At 42.1% G+C, this 17,990-nt stretch overlaps 1 protein-coding gene across 1 annotated transcript in view; it reads right to left on the reverse strand.

Annotated features, from left to right (window-relative positions):
* Positions 1–8,952: 8,952 nt before the first annotated feature.
* Positions 8,953–17,990, reverse strand: part of LOC105389327 (alkaline phosphatase) — a 69,855-nt gene continuing 60,817 nt past the window's right edge. The window contains exons 8-12 of the mRNA XM_048629581.1: positions 16,652–16,831; positions 14,869–15,063; positions 10,861–11,052; positions 9,905–10,035; positions 8,953–9,180 (exon numbers count right to left, since the gene is read on the reverse strand). Coding sequence (XP_048485538.1) covers positions 8,953–9,180; positions 9,905–10,035; positions 10,861–11,052; positions 14,869–15,063; positions 16,652–16,831 — 926 coding nt within the window. The remainder of the gene's footprint in view (positions 9,181–9,904; positions 10,036–10,860; positions 11,053–14,868; positions 15,064–16,651; positions 16,832–17,990) is intronic.

The following is a 17,990-nucleotide window of genomic DNA, read 5'->3' on the forward strand; positions in this document are numbered from 1 at the left end:
CCGTGCATTAGCTCACAATTCTATTTAAGCTTAATGATATAAAGTCCACCGCAGCGCCCGGCAATACTATTTAAACGCGGCTCATTCCCAAACAGTCAACCATCAGCATTTACGTGTCATTATTGTATTATTATTATTCAGATTCGCAGCTTCTCTATTTTCCTCTATTAGTTTCCGGTTCCCGGAGCTGCCTCAAAGCCGATGATCCCGTGATAGAGTGAGGCGCTCACATGTTTTGATATTTCATTCACTTTGTTTAGATCCCTCGAGGTAACACCCACTTTGTAGGGGTATTTCGGTGTAAATGTAATGTTTGCGGGCTCCGTCGTACGAACATGACGTCGTCAAATAGATTAAAGCAGCCGCTACATTCAGGTTAGACAATTAGACATGCTTTAAGACCCACAGTCGGTGTGTTTGACTGCGCTTGTAGCTGTCGCTTTACGACTAATGTAACATTTAATGAAGTGGACTGTATGTACCATAAAATAACGTTAGTTTAGTTGTGTTTCTTTCGCCATTTCTTTCCTTCTCAATGACGGGGCCTTTGTGAAATGGTGGTAGATGACTATCGACAAATAATTGTAAAATTTTACGTCGATTAAACCATTTGAATTTGAATTTTTTTTTGAATTTGAATTTGAATTTGTGATATCAATTGGATCGTCTTACAAGATTCTTCCTTGTTTAATGTCCTACATTGATACCCACTCACCAGTACGCATGATGACGTGACTGTAGTCTAAACACGTATAAGAAGGCGACACAGTAACAAAACTTGTTCAACTCGAGCCTATTGTTGTTTATATTTGTTGTTCTGTAAACGTGGAAACTTGGACTATAAAGTACATAGTTGTAGCACACACAGGCAGGGGGGGACGCGGGGCAGGGGGGGTATCGGGAACTTTCTCACCTCATTGTAGAAAGGTTCAGTGAAAACGTTCACGGGAACTTTACGGAGTTTAAATTAAATTGTTTTTGGAGTCTTTCTTTTCCATCTCAGCTAGTGTCCATTAGTCGTCACTCTTATTCCATGTAGTGTAGAATTTTGTCAGTGACCTTCCCGTCGCCGTCGGCAGCCTCAATGAACCCGACAAAAAAAATAGGAAATTAAATCCAATATTTAATTGCTAAGTTGAAGTAGTCTTAATGTATAGATTGTTATTTTTGTGGTAAAATTTTGTACGTTGTAGCATTTCGTTCTACTACGTAAACGTATTTCAATTAACTCTAAAATCGCAAACTATGGCACAAGTTTAACATCGTTACTCACCTTGAACTAATTAACAATCGAGCAGACAGTGGTAGATCGCGTCTAATTTAGATTGTGTTAGGAAACTAAGTTTGCAGCAGCCGCCGTGTGGCCGCGCCGGGCCAGCTGCCGACCAAACTAAAACACCTCGTCGACAAAAAGTACGACTAAAAATAAATTTTACACTTTATAAAAAAAAAAACACTAACACCTTGTACTAATATACTCCCTTGCGGGGTAGGCAGAGGTGCTTGCTGCACCCACTTTTCGCCAGAGTGTTATGTTAGTCCCAATGTAATAGGGGGCGGGCCTATTGCCATTTTACGGGCACATCCAAGACCCGAGAACAAATATCTGTGATTAAACAAATATCTGCCCCAGCCGGGAATCGAACCCGGGACCTTCGGGTCACTAACCACTACGCCATTCGGTCGTACACTTTATAAAATCAAATAATTTCCATAAAAATATCTTAGCGAAACATGACGAAGCACGAAAACATTTCATATTCCAATTCGCAACACTTCAATTCAGATAGAAACTCGCTGGAGTCGTGATAAAATTTGAATTTCCTCCAATAAAAATTTTAGCCGATGGCAAAGACCTGATAAAAGCTGTTAGGTGCTTCCCCCGTCCACTATTCATTGTACATTTTCGGGATCAAACCGTCGAGAGGCGTCGTTTAACACGTACGAAGTGTCCGAGCCAGCCGGTCCGCTGTTGAGGTGAAAGCGTCCGTAGTGGGTGGAGATAAGGGCGGTGTGCGGGTGTCGTCGGTATGTATTGACACGTCATGATGCGTCAGCGAGCGGCGAGGAGGCGCGGGGAGCACGTCTCAGTCACCGGGGCGGTGTCTCGGGAGGGCTGCTCTAGCTTGGCGATAAACTAAGGAATGAAGCTGCCATGCAATGGTCGAAGGCAATGAGGCGGCTGAAGTCTGCTATTATATAGCTGTCAATGGAGGAAATGACATATTTATTTATTTATTTATTTATTTATTGATGGGAAAACCAACAGCTTATATCTAGGTACATTTGTGCATTATAGTAGGGGTTACATAACAAAGCCAATTACAGGTTTCCACGTATAAAAAATAAAAGTAAAGAAGCTTAAAGTCCTAAATCATCGTCTTTCTAGAGGACATAGTTAAATATAAAGGTTATAAACATGAAGAGAACAAAGAATACATATAAGTAATATAACAACGACTTACATAATTAAGTAACAATAGTTAAAGTAGTAGTATGCAGTTTGTAGTTCCCAGAAGCAACATAAAGTACCAACAAAAAAATATATATTATATAATTATATACTATGTACTTATTAGGATGTTAGGTTTGATGAGGCCGGCGTATAGAATTAAGATATATATTTATCATACAGTAAATAAATAGTAGTAGGTTGTAATCGGTTGTAATCATTTAAATAATAACATTTTACATCACATTAAGAACAAAAGACCGCCACAACTGAGAATCTTCAGAACATTCATTCCTATTTGACCATCACTGATAAGTATATACTTAATAAAAACATAACAGTGCCCTACGACTGCCATTTTGCGAATCTTGGGATCAGTAGTTAAACTGCTAGAAAAAAATGTTATAGGTATAACTGTTAGGTATGTATATAACAGTGCCCTACGACTGACATTTAGCAAGTCTTGGGATCAGTGATTAAACTGCTGGATAATGTATGGATAACTGTTATAAGGATATTCAGCTGATAGCATAAACAACAAACATATCAAAGGGTGTAGGTATGTATTTATAGCTATACGGTCAATTAGAAGATGCCCACGATTAGGCTTTGGTTGGTTAAGTTTCAATAACAACAATTTGAGCTAAATTCTCAATTGTATAATTTAATCTATATGCATACATTCCTAGCCCTACGATTATAAAAAAATATATCTTGGGATCGGTCGTCATGCGATAATACATAGACCGCTAGGTATGGACATATAATTACTTTACTCTTAACTTAACTCTAATTTACCTACCAACTAACTGTCAAATATAAAATTTGCTGGGGTTTACATCCAATGGACTGACCCTTAAGGCCGTATGCTTTATGCACCGGGATACAGCCGTCATATATCAGTAACTTGCTTTTTCGTAAGCTAGACTGATCCCTCGGAGACGCCAGATACGTGTTAATGGGAAAGCACATTTCATACATGATTCTTCGAAAAGCTTTTATTCCTTCCAACACAAGAGACAAATGGAAATATTAGACTTTCCACGTATGGAGACTAATATAACACGCGCCGGTTCTTTAATATTTTTCTCATTAAATTTCACATATATACCTATGTCCTAGTGTAAGGAAATTGTGCCAATTTGTATCTAACTTATAAACTATTGGAAACTATAATGTTATAGTGAATACCTCTATTTAGGGGAAGCCTGTAATCTAATGTCGTTAGAACTAACCCTAAATGATCTCCGTCATCATTCCCGAGCCGCCGCCGCCGCCGCCGCCGCTGCCGATGTGACGTCACGTTAATCACGGGCTTTATCCCGCTCTATTTGATATCTGATAGACTGTAATTAGAATGGTACACGGATCGCGCGTGGAGCCATTAGTCTCATTACAACCCCTCGTGATTGAGTTACAATTAATCAACTCACGCCGCCAAAACACTCATAAAACAACTCTTTATCAGAAAAGTAACTTGAGCCTATTATGTCTGCCGACATGTTTGCGTAACATTCAATCTTTTGTGACAAATACGAGTCGAAGTATCCAGTAAACACTCTGGGAGTAAGTGCGGCCGACGCGACATTAGTGCCAGAAGGTATATACACTTGGCATTCAATGCCCCAGTAGGATGCGAACAATGGCACTTGTCACGTCGCTCTCTATGACGTAACACCTTGTTACGAGGTGAGAGAGATCATATTCCAGATTGTGATATAAATAAACAGATCCAGCCAGTGCCTGTGGTACAAACAAGGCAGTTATCGCCGCGTATCGTGTACATTGTTGTGCGGTGGTGATAATCTCCTCAGTGTTTTGCGGAGGCTCCGCGTTCAACAGTTAATTACTGTAATTTACATGGAGCAGGCTGCTCCGCCCAGGCTCGTGGCAACTGCTTTGTTGAAGGATTCCCGTGGGAAGAATGGGGTGAAAAATAACGATATTTCTAATCAACACTCACGTTATACGCAATCAAAATATTGATGACAAAATTAGCAATATGTGTGCCACCTGGCGGGCAATACTTTGCTTACGTATATTTTTATTTTGAGTATCATACTAAGAAAAAGCAACAGTAGTACTGTTGCTTTTCGTGTTACCTACACAATGTACATATATCATACCTATATGCTATAGGTTTGTATACCTACTTATTTGTATTCAATCCACACAGGGGGTGATCACATTGAAATAGTGTGCTACATACTGCGGGCATTCGACTGCCACCGTCCAAACATAGACATTGTAAAAGGGCTGCGATATGTCGAACATGTGTCAGATCCATACAATGTACCTATATCTGATCGACAGGATTGTTGACTGTGATGGTGACACACTAGCTGGAGTGAAATACGACATAATGCTATGTAAATGTTTTGTTGCAGGCCCATATTTTCGCATTCGGCCTTGTGGTACTGATTAAATATAAATATCTGAGAATAAACTGACACTAGATACCTACGACTGTCGCGATGCACGGAATGGTGCCTTTAGGTGTAGCCTTGCTGTAGAATAGCAAGTCATGCAGGAATGATCTTCAGGAGTATTCAGTGTGCAGCGGGTTACAGATGATGCGACGAGAGATATGGAGACAGCCAGGGGACCAAGACTTTGCAGAATTGCCGAGTAGCAATCGCTAACTCTAATGCAAAGTAATAGAGTTGCGGTTAGCGCAGCGTTGCAACCTTCTTATTCAGAGGTGATAGTGAGGTCAGAGCGCGGTTCTAGAAACTTCAGGATCCCCAGGGGAGGGGAGGGGAGTGGGGGGGGGAGTGGACTTAGTTACTGGGAAATTCAATTTGCATTTTAGATCGAATAAACAAATAAGTTGCAAGTAATATAGTGGTCCAGTTGCAGCCCAGCTGCTGAACTCAAACTTATATCACGGTATTTACTCGTAGTAACTTTATACCATAATACATTATATGCATGTAGAGTTCTTTAGCAATTAAAATATCCTTGACAGTCTATTAAAATCATACAAAAAATACTTAAAATATTAACTGTCAAGTACCTATACTCTAATGAAATGTATTGTATGCCTGTACCTATTGAGGTTTAGTAAGGAAACTAAATACTTAATATGAATCCATAAAAATACGAACAATATTCTAATTTGGATAAAATAATGTAATCCGTTTAATACCGAGGCAATTAACGTGAACAGCGGTAATTAAACAATGTAACCGACTAACCGCGCTTCTATTTAATTTCGAATGACGGATTGTAATCGCCTTTTATTTATTCATTTCGCTTTCACAAACGATAAACGATAATATTATTCTACATTTCTACTTTGCAAACATGTTGGAAATGATTTCTATTTTCTATACTTTGTAGGTTATCTGACGAAGATTGAACGTTGAAGACCACGGCCAAGCCAGTTGTTTGTCGTATGATCTCTTCTAGAATCCAGCAATACCCAAAAATATCTAATCGTACGAGATTTAGTAGCCCCACGTTACCTTTTTTTGCTGCTTGTGCTATGTAGTTTACTTAAAACACATCAACATTACGTAGTTATTATTATATTACACCATTGCAATTTTGTATTTTTTATTTATTTAACACGATCTTAATTGATTGACGCAAAGCCAAAAATTCTATTAAAAGATTGTGCACCCGTCACGCCCGCAGCTATGCACGCTGCAGCTCCGAACAACTTATTTAATATCTCACAAGAAACTGCCATGGAAGACAACATCTTGGCTCGCGACCTCTCCCCTCTCCACCAATCAGAGCCGCGGGCAAACTTAATTTACGGCCCGTATTAAAAACATAGCCGTTCCAAACAAGAATCCTAGACCTTTTCGGCTCTAACCTCCTTATCGAGATTCGAATCTACATTCGACAATGCTGCCTATAAACTGGAAGGGACTGATAACTAAATCAAATTTCCTCCCTCGACTTGCGAGCATGTGAGGTACGTTTCTTTGACGACCAAATTCGCCTTTGTAAGGGCACGTACCCGCTAACCCAATATAAGGTTCAGTTTTTATGACATCGAGATACGGCTACTGAGTATCAAGATGTGACGGTACTGGAGGTTCATGCAACTCACCCTTGAGGAAATTGGGAAGGTGATTCAGAATATGGCCCCGAATATGGAATATGTTTCTAGGAAATACATACATACCGTAGTTTGCCGAAATCGAAATCATAATTGACATTGCTTCTGAATTACAATTTAGCGTAGCTAAGTAAATAAGCGTGTGAGTTCCTTAAAAATGTTCAGGGGAGTCAGCGACTGCTAACTTATGTGACTAGCTTATCCTTTCATCACGAAGACAAACCGTAGTCCAACTGAAGCAATCACCGAGGAATAAAAAGATTCTAAGACTTAATAATAAGGATATAAATAGCTCTAAATATATTGTTGGCACCCAATTTATGTTACAAAAAGCTTATCCATATCACTTTGATTTAGGTATCTATTGCCTGAAATTGCTCATGTTCCAACACAACACAATGACGTACAGTCTACTGATTCACTTATTCAAATGGCACCTTTATTGTCTGACAGATGATGGACAGACGCACGGCCATTATCCATTATTACATATTTGATGTGGAGTCGGTGCCGTGGAGCGATGCATCGCACGACTCACACACCCAGTCGCCCAGCGGGCGTGCTATGTACTGGAGGGTTACTCTATACTGACGAAAAACGAACGAACGAGAGCTGTCCAGCAATCGGCTCGAGATAGAGTCGTGGTTCGCGCAGTAGCGCTGCGATACTTAGTTTTTCGTCTTATTATAGAGTGACCCCCCAGAGAGCGAGTGATGGCTGCGAGCTCATGACTGATTTCTAATTTAAATGGTCAAATTTGAGTGTCTGAATAATAAATAATGTGCCAGTGTTGCTTGTGCTCGTGGAATTGTGGAAATGTTTGAAAGGGGCTAATAGCGCGCGAATGTTGTAGGTTGGTTTTAGATCCCGAAAATACTAGTTGGTATTGTTACAGTTCTGAAACATAGGTATAGGTAGTAATGAGAAACATAGTCGTTCCATTGCAAAACCTACGTTTATACATAGCACTTAGGTAGGTATTTTTCGGTTAATTTGAGCTGAAATACCCTTTTGATGTGTATCAAAGTGGTATAAAACCTGAGCACAAAATGTGACTGCTTCATAAAAACTAATCAACGTCACGTCGTCCCGTGATAAGCTTCAAAGTGCTTCACTCGATATTTATTTTTTTGACCAACGATGCTTTTCAGACCGAGGTCTTTTCATGACATGAAGATGAATATGTTTTTTTTTAACTTCAGGACCGAAGGAGATTGATGAACTGAGACGCGGGTTATAAATATTGGTAAACATTTTAATAAACATGTTCATTTTGCAACTTTATAATACAAATTTGTTAAATTACTGCCAATTGGTTTTAAGAACAACTTTTTAAGACTCGTTTGTTTTTGTTCATACCTAGATCTCGTAAAAATGAATTTTAAACTTTTCTTAAGCACATTTGGTTGACTTATGTAAGTGTATGATATAGGTATCATCCAACAGCAGCACAAATTCGCAAATTGGTAGGTCTCAGATCACCAAACCAAGCATATTGTGTTACGCTTAGTCGTTGAAGATTTCATTAACGTGACTCAGAATCTGATCAGTGTCCATTCCTGTCCAGAGAGCCTACTCATAAAGTACAGTCAGGTAAAGATACCAGTGTCTATGTAATTCATACCTATTACCTACGTACTATGAACTTACTGTATACCCCCACCTTTATTTTATGGTCTTATCTATCTATCCTTATTCATCACCTAACAGTTAGGTTCAACCGTTTGCGCTGGCAACAATTATAAATTGTCTCTTTTGTTAGCTGTACCAAATATAGTTTAACAAATTTTACGACCTACATAGTTGCTCTCCTAACTTTCCGATCCATTCAGCGACTTAATTACTTAATAAACTTTGTCACAACTTAATCCTTTACATTCTATCTCTCATCGCTCGGTTTGTGGTTGTATGAGGCTTCGTAACGGCTTTTAGTCGCAGATTAATTTCGTAGGGCGGCCGCCGTGTTGACGCTCGCTTACTCACCTCGGGGGCATATTGGCACAGGCTGTTTGCGCGCCCTTCGGTGAAGCCACCAGTGGAACGGCATATATTTGTATATTTCAAGTGTTTATCGGACGTGGCCCTTGTAGATAGAATTATGCTGATCATTTTGATGTCATGGAGCTACGAGTCTGCAAGTGCGTTGATTACAATTACTTACGGGTTTCACTGTTCACCACCGTAACCGTTCTTTTCTCACGAAAATCTGAATGTTTCTATCCTGTTGTGATACTCCATTAGCCTTAAAAAATCATAAGTAATTATGAAAAATTAAATAAAACACCACAAAATAATTAGACTTTGTCAATTTATTCACAATACCAATCTATATTTACAAACACGGCAAACGCGCTCAACACATCACTCGCCTCCCATACCGCACCGCCACCGCTAGGGCCGTCACAAGGTGCATCCAGGGCGCCCGCGCTCAACATATAGCCAGCTTCCCATAGCCCACCGCTAGGATGGTCACAAGGTGCGTCCAGGGCGCGAGCGGGGCGGGGCGCGGGGCGGCGGCGCGCGGGGGCCGCTCGTCCGCCATGACGCTGGAGGCGACCACTACGCGCCGCCCACCCGCCGCCTCGTCGCCCGCCGCCGCCGCCGCCGCCGCCGCGCCGCCCGACTCCGCTGGCACGCAGACTGGCGGCTTCTTTATCTGGGGAGATTAAGTTATGCTCTATATCCACATCAACACATCATCATCATCACGACCCTTCACGTCCCCACTGCTGGGGAACGGGTCTCCTTCCAATGAAAGAAGGGTTTTAGGCCTAGTCCACCACGCTGGCCTAGTGCGGGTTGTGCTGAGAGAGTTGTCGGGTAAGTGGGCAGATGTTTTCAAGCCGCCCGAAGGCCTCTGACTAGGCTTAATGACTGCTGCCGAAGCAGCAACCGGGACCCACGGCTTAACGTGCCGTCCGAAGCACGGAGGCGTTCGAAAGAAGAACCACTTGAAATCGGCATCATCACAGTTATCAAAATATAGGTTATAATTTTCACGCCTAGCAGGCAGTAGATAATTGGATGGGACGAGATCGATTTCAATTTAACCGAAATAATATTTTCGGAGCCACCGCGCCGCCGCCACCGGCGATGCTTTGATGACACAATTAATTTCAATAATTAGAAAACTAAACGAGGAAGTAGCGTCTTCCGCGAAATGAATTCCTATTTAATTGTCACTCCGCATTCACTAATGAACGGAATTGAACCCATTCATTACATTAAGTTCTCGCTTATACCGAAAATGGCTGCATGATCTTTAATTTTAACGGCTCCCTCGACTTGTGACGTTTATTTGTAAAATTCAAACTGCTAAATTGGAAAATCTTAATTGGATGTCGCTTCCGAATCTAAGAGCGGGTGAAATTGGTACTTACTGGGGGCTGTGTAAAGTTGAGTTTCTCCTGACACCTGCGCGCGTGGTGCGCCAGGCAGGCTGCATAAGCGATGGCGTGAGGGATGTAGCTCTGCTCCACGACTCCCGCAAATAAAATAGTCGCCATCGGACCTGGAACAAGATCTCGTTACTGCGCTTGTAATAATAATAACAATAACAGTCGCGAGTGTCCTCTGCGTATGAAGTAAAACTCGTTAGCCGGCAGATTATGCCGTTTATTTAGTTTCGCAGAGATTAGAGCGCTGCAGGCACGGGATAATAATATTTTTGGAGTTCATTACGACGGGAATAAAGCAAAGATTCAACTAAAGCACAGATTATGCTGGCTTTGCGCTGGCGACTACCCGGCGAGTGTGAACGTAGTCTTCACTGCATTAACATGATGCAACACTGCGTCAAATGTATATTTCAACGGAGCACTAGGCAGCTTAGCTTTACAAGCATATTCGAACCTGAAAGTGGTCGATTTATTTCTGTATACGGCGTCGTCCACACACCTCAATACAACATGGCGTGGAAAGGTTAGTCAGTCAGATTATCTTTAGTCGCGGCTGCTGCTTGACCCTGGCCGTTTATAAGGAACAGTTTATACATATCATGTATTACTCTGGGTCGCTCTCCTGTAACTTCAAATACCTCAATAATCTACCACCACCTACCGAGAGCATAACACGGCGTCATCCATACACCTCAATACAACATCGCGATATAGTGACGTCTATCTACGTGGATAGCAAAGCCGTAGCGGGAGCAGGTATATAAGGATAGTTCTCACATTGAACCCTACTCGCAGACGCTCACCGTGAAACCCACCTTACTACCCAAGACATACCTACAACCATTGAAGTATAAAAAAACAAAACACTGAGGCACAACAATGGCGGTGACACGTGCGTAGGTGCGATGTAATTGGTAAATGGCGGCGAACTGACTTACCGAGTGCATAAACCGGCACATCCTCAGCCCCGTGCGTGGCCCACTGGCGCGGGACGGCCGCCGCGTGTACGGCGTCCGGCGAGGCGGTGTCGTTCAGCGGCACGGCGCGGGGCTCGGCGTGCCCGGGACCCGAGCCGTAGAGCAGGGTCGTGTAGCGGAGCCCGTCGATGTCGCTCACTACTGTGTCTGCACCTGCAGGGGGGGTGAGGTTTGAGTTGGGCAACGCTGACGGTGTAGGAGAAACTAGTGGCAAGTAAGGAAACACTTTAGTTAGGCCAATAATTATTTTTACCTGCGTCATTCATGTAGGGATAACCTGTTAAGGTTTACAGCGCATCCTAGTGTTAGAAGGAATTGTTCACAATAGCTTTGTGGCCGCACTCTTATCTCGAGGAATAGCAATGATGACCTTCCGACCGATTTCGGCCATGGCGACTGCCATCGAATCCTAACTTACTGTGACGCCTGAGGCGCACCAGCGCCAAAACCTAATTCTGGCGCTGGTGCACCTTAAGATGGCTAATATAGCCAAGTTTGGCGGTGAACTTCCTCGCACAGTGTGGACAAGTAAGAACACCGCGTTCATAATTGTAGATGATGGCCGCAGGTGGCCGGTCTTTCAGTGCATCACGCTTTGCATTTAATTCTTTTTTGCGGCGCTCCTCGTAACCAGCCACCCTAGCCTTCACCAATCGTCTCCACTCGGGACGTCGTGCTGCCAAACTCTCCCAATGTGCGGGTTCGATATCCTATGCCTTTTCAGGACATCCTTGTACCTCAGGAGCTGACCACCGACCTTACGTTTGCCCTCTTTCAGCTCCGAGTACAAGATGCGTTTCGCGACCCGCTCCTCCGCCATACGTGCCACGTGGCCACACCACCGAAGTTGTCGCCGCATTAGGTACGACTCCAACCCACCAACATTAGCTCGGCGCAGTACTTCGGTGTTTCGCACACGACCAGATCATTGGATGTTCATAATACTTCTTAGACATTTAAGGTGGAATCGATCTAGCGTGCGAATGTGGTGACGATACACGCACCACGTCTCGGAGGAGTACAGCAGATTCGGCAGCACGATAGCCATGTACACCGATATTTTTGTGGCCAGTCTCAAGTCATGTGAGCAGAAGACCCTGGAACTCAGCTTGCCGAATGCTGCGGCAGCAGCCCCGATCCTACTGTTAATTTCAGCGTCAAGGTCGCACTTGGATGAAATAGTGCTCCCCAGATAACGAAATTTATCGACCTGCTTCAACAAATCTTCCCCGATATGTATTGCCAGTGTTTCGTGACCGTGCATGTCCAAGGACATCACTTCTGTCTTTTTAACACTGACTTTCAGGCCGAATTTACTGCACGAAGAGTGGAAAGCAGTCATTAGTTGTTGCAGGCCATCTGGGGAATCTGCTGCAAAGCTAAGATCGTCTGCATACATGACCTCAGTAACCATAGCGTACGACACTTTCGTAGATGCCTTGAGTCTAGCCAGGTTGAACAATTTCCCGTCTGTGCGGAACCTTATATGGACACCTTGGGAACAACTCCGCAGAACCTCCTGGACAACCACGGCAAAGTATATGGCGAACAGTGTGGGTGCAATAACACAACCTTGTTTCACCCCACAGGTGACGGGAAAGAAATTTGACTGCTCGCCATCCACTGTGACACAGCATTGCATGTTGTCATGTAGTAGTCTGAGAAGCTCTACGAAATCCTCCGTGCATCCCACCTTCTGCAGCACCAGCCAGAGGGCTTCACGAGGGACACTGTCAAAGGCCTTCTCCAGGTCTACGAAGCAAAGGTATAGGTTTTGACCCTGTTCCCTGCTCTTCTCCTGTAGTTGGCGGATTGCAAAAATTGCCTCGCACGTCCCTCGGTCTGGTCGGAAGCCGAACTGGGTTTCTGGCAGGAATTGTTCGGATAATGTCATAAGGCGGTTTAAAAGTATTCGGGCAAAGACTTTTCCACAGACTGAGAGAAGAGAGATACCGCGGTAAGAGTCACAGTCAGAGCGATCGCCCCTGCTCTTGTAGAGAGTGCTGATGCGTGACACTAGAAAGTCATTTGGGACTCGCCTCAGCTCCCACATACGAACAAAGAGCTCCCATACCTGCGTGTGTACCTCCTCACCGCCGTACCTCAACAACTCCGCTGGTATGCAGTCGATGCCCACCGCGCGCTTGTTGTGGAGCTGTTTAATAGCAAGGACAACTTCCTCGCGTGCCAGTGGCCTATTCAGCTTCTCACAAACTGGAAGTTGCGGCAGTAAGCTAATATGTCGTACATCGGCTGTTCGATCTACATTCAACAGTGTTTCAAAATGTTGTGCCCATCTGTTTAACACATCATCTCTACTTGTAAGAAGGTGTTGCCCATCTAAGGATCGCAAAGGTACCTTTATATGAGACGATGTGCCGACCAGCTTACGTACCTCGGCGTGGAACTCCCCGAGCTGTTTTGTTTCAGAAAGCCATTGGATATAGTTGGCTTTTTTGAGCCACCACCTATCTTTAGTTTCCCGAGATATTCTTCTGAGTGCCTGGCTACTCTCTTTTTTGAGAGTTGTCTATGGACTGAGTGGTTTCGGATCGGACGTTTCCGTTTATTTTTTCTTTATGCGTTTCCGGCACCTTGTTCGCGAGCATGGATTACGCATGGCTATATAACTTTAATTGAATTGAATCCTACAAAGATAAACAAAGTAAGTGAATATTTTAACGTTTAAAACTAACGACCTCATTCATTATAGAATAAAAACATAAGAATTTCTTCAGTATTATAATTATATTGTCTTCCTCTGAGGTACAGATAATATCGGAGTCTATGATATTCTAATATTTGGTCAGAATCGTCTATTTTTGCGAAAATGCATAAAATAAATTAACAAGTCCGTTTGTTACGTCGATATTATCTTGCTGGGTTAGGATGTTAAACTTGTATCGGTAGTATAGTCCCTACCTAACCCATAACTGAATAATAAGATTACCAACTGTTGTCAAATGCAAAATAGGCCTTTGTATATTGGAATTGATCTAATTTGTGGTTTCACACATCCATTTCCACTACACAATGCTACTTGCTGACTACAAATCACATTATACTCTACATATCATTGTTCACCACTGCGAATAATTCAATATTTGATTTCTAATTACCTTTGTAGGTGCTAACACCGGCTCAAGTTATACATAGCGCAATTTATTGCTAGGTATGTAAGTACCCTTATTTATAGACAAAAAATGGTGTGGCTGCTCGATAGTTTTTCTGCTATATATTAGAGTCCCATTTGTAAATATTTCACATAGTGAACGCAAATACGAGTTCGTAGACCTTAGACGCTTTTGTCATGTGCGGTATATAGCATTGACTTGACTATGTTCAGACATATTACATAACTAAGTATAGTGTGAATAACGATCTCGCGAGGTTATCTCCTGCTCGCTGATCCTGGTAAACTCATTAATGAAATGGGTTAACTGCCTCGCATGATGACACGGATCAATGGCATTGCTATAATGTCAATATGCCATTATCGCTACGACTATAATGTAAAGGGTGTAAGTGTTATTGTTTCCTCAATAAAGCAGACGAATTGGTCATTATAAAAAATTGAAAAGATCATTCAGTGTTTACCTAGAATAGTATTATTATTAATGTTTTATATTTACTAGTAATAAAGTAACCAGATTAAAACAGACAATCTCACTAAATTAGCGTGAATTTATTATTAAAGTTCCAAAAAAAGTAGCTAGATATATGGAATGTTGAAAATTCGCATTAAATATAGTTAATACATGGATAGTTTTTAGTCTGTTTGTCATTGATTCAAAAAGAAAAATAAGGTAGGAAATTAATTTGATGTAAAGGCAACTTTTTGTCGCGCAGGAAAACTTAAGGCTAAACTAAAAGAAGAAAAGTATAAATGTCCCGGGGCATACACATACACATAAAAATAAACCAACATAGGGCGCAAAACGAAACTTTTACGGCAAAACCTCGACTCACCAAACACAGGATGCCCCCGCGGCGTGGCCTGTCCCCCAAACGTCATGACGTGTCCGTGGTCCGCGGTGACCACGACCAGCGTCTCCGCCGGGTTGACCCGCTCCAGCGCCGCCAGCAGAGCCGTCTCCATCTCGAGGGTTTCATCGAGGGCGCGGTAAGGGTTGTTGTAGTGGTGCGCGTGGTCTATGCGACCGCCTGCGAAAAATTACCGTGATAAATTGTCATTCCCGTTTGTTTGGCCTCAGCATTACAAAGACAAAAATAAAAAGTGTCTTTATTAATACAGGAAAGTTCACAACACGTAAATAACAATATTCGTACATGTTAAATATTCAAAACCAAAGACCGAAGATTTATCGTCAAACAAATATTATGTAGGTATAAGCCCGGGCTGGACATCGAAATCGGGTCGCTCGGCACAGCAGTCAGAGTAACTAACCACTACACCATCTGGTCGCCAGGCTTATTAGTAATTCGATGGGGTTTAACGCCATAGTAGTGGTTGAATAGATCGAAAGAAAATACATTCTGTGTTTACTATTGGATGATTGTAAATAGCTTTGGGAGAGGCCCACGTCCAGCAGTGGACTGCTATAGGCTGATGATGATGATCATGATGATGATGATTGTAAATAAAGAATTCCAAGATTCTAAACGATTATATTTTATAATAAACATGCCACTTTTCTTTTATTTGACTATTTCATTCAAGCAGGTGGAAATTCTCTAGTACTTGGCTGTTTCGATCGCAGTGATAGTTTAGTCCGACAAGCGTGCAAGTTTCAACAGCTAAGATATGCATTGTGTAGATTCAGGAATGTACAATATTGTTTCAAAGGTATCATGTCCGCCATTTAGTGAAGAGATCTCAGAACCCTGTGAGCTGCATTCCTGTACAGTGGAATATACTCTCGTGGTCGCCCTCGAAGTAAATTTAATTATTATACAGTCAGTGTCACTACCACTATTCACAATATACAATTATACGTATACATACATAGTTCTGGGAATTAGGCACAATGATTGTTATAACGACACGCGGGGATTGAAAGTTTTGCGATGAAAAGAACAAAACCATTACTACTATGATTAAACCTGTCAACCTGTTGCGAAGTAGTGGTTAGGTTCAGAAACATTATGAATAAGCAGAAGAAGATATATTAAATAAGACTTATAGAGAAGAGATTGTGAGATTGGAGTGGAATAGAAGTAGGTTCTATAATAACACTAAGTATTAAACGTACAATACAAAGAAAGGAAATAAATGATTTCTTATTTTCTTCGTTTGCCAGCTTCACCAAACAAATTAGATTTTAGGTACCTACGCAAACAGACACCCGATCTCCCAATTTGTAATAAAAGAATAAAAGCTTTCAATAACATTAACACAAATAAGTTTTCCGCTGGAAAATTTCCACCGAAACATTTTCCTATGTGGAAAAATCAGGAAAACGAAAATGTACTTGATAAAATAAAACAAGAAAATTTTAGAGAATAAGCGCTTTACTTTGTCCTGAGTAGCGACATAGTAGCAGTCAAGTAACGACCTAACTAAAAAACCAGCTTCATGAAAAATTGCATAAAATAAGGGTGCACCTTACTTTGATCCACACGTTTTGTGTCGAAAAGAACAACATCCAAAAGATTGAGTGGTGTCCATTCCATACTAAAGGTGTGATTTATGTAACCTTCAATCTTCTTCTACACTCCCGTTACTCCTCCGAGGAGTCTGAGATTGACACCGTGTCCAGCTACCACAGTCGGTAAATCATGAGACTCTTACCTTCAATGAGCAGGAAGAATCCCTTGTCGTTCTTGAGCAGTATGGACAGCGCGGCCCTGGTCATGTCGGCCAAGGAAGGGTCATCAGACTTGACCCCCGCGCTGTCGTCAGCATCCGCCCCCGCGCCCGCGCCCGCGCCTCGCTCCGCGTTGAACTCCAAGTGGGAGTATTCGAATAGACCTGTGAAGGAATATGGTCTATTAATTGATGAAAATATAGTCCATTGGGCTGACTTTGGACGTAGGTTAGCGTATTTAATCCGGTGTTAGTGATATCAAATAACGAGAATATTTAGTTAAGTACCTATTATATATAAATATACATATAGACGAAGCGGAATCCTACATACGCAAATCCGACTCGCACTTCCGTCTTCAATCATACATATACAATAATAAGGATAATAAATAAGGTATTATCCTTATTAATACCTACCAACCAAATTGCCCTCTCAGTCAAAGGATTAAATTAGTAATTTCCACTCTATTCCACAATCGATATTTGTAACCGATCTTCCTAATCCATTTTCAAACTCTCATACGGATGCGCAATGTGGATGCTAATTATACAGATGAACATCGTCAGCGCTATTCAGCAGTACCGGGGCTCTACTCAGTGCTGCAGTAGAATGAATTTTGATTAATGGGAGCAGCTAGCAACGAGAGCACCTGCCGAGTTGCAATATTGCACGATCTAAATTGAATTTTGTTACCGTCTACCCTTTTTAGGATACTTTTAGCGTAAAAATTGTTCAAGAGACTCGAGGCCAGCGTCGGAGCTTTCACCTTGTTTTAGAGTCGCGAGTGAAATGAAAGTCGTAGTACAGATTCAGCTTGAATTTCCCGTCGCATTTTCACCATATAACGCCCCGAGCATGTTGGATCGGATATGGAAGAGGCCAATAAACAGTGTTTGGCGTACAAACTTTTTTATTCTACGGCAAATGAAGTGACGACATTGAGCGAATGTTCCTAGTAAAGTACGTTCAGTATTGACTCACTGTTATTTTTATACGCGCAGCCACAACTCTGCGGCTGCGGCGATATGAACCCCCCAATCCACAGTAAATGATGCCACTGACAGTTGATGCCCCCGCTCATCGCATGTAATTAGCACCTCTATTTACTTGCCAAATGGAAGCCCCGATGAACCAAAATGCTTTAAACGCTCCCCCTGGCGCTGGCACTACACAACTAATCGCAGGACTAATTGTGAAATTTCACTGTCGATTTAGTTCCAGCCAACTACCGGGGTTATTACGCTGCTATAAAACTGTAAATCGTTACATAAACTACATACTAAAGTTTCAATAGACCGCGACTGTAACATTTAGTTTTCA

Source organism: Plutella xylostella, chromosome 23 (genome assembly GCF_932276165.1).
Source record: "Plutella xylostella chromosome 23, ilPluXylo3.1, whole genome shotgun sequence".
Taxonomy (NCBI): Eukaryota; Metazoa; Arthropoda; class Insecta; order Lepidoptera; family Plutellidae; genus Plutella; species Plutella xylostella.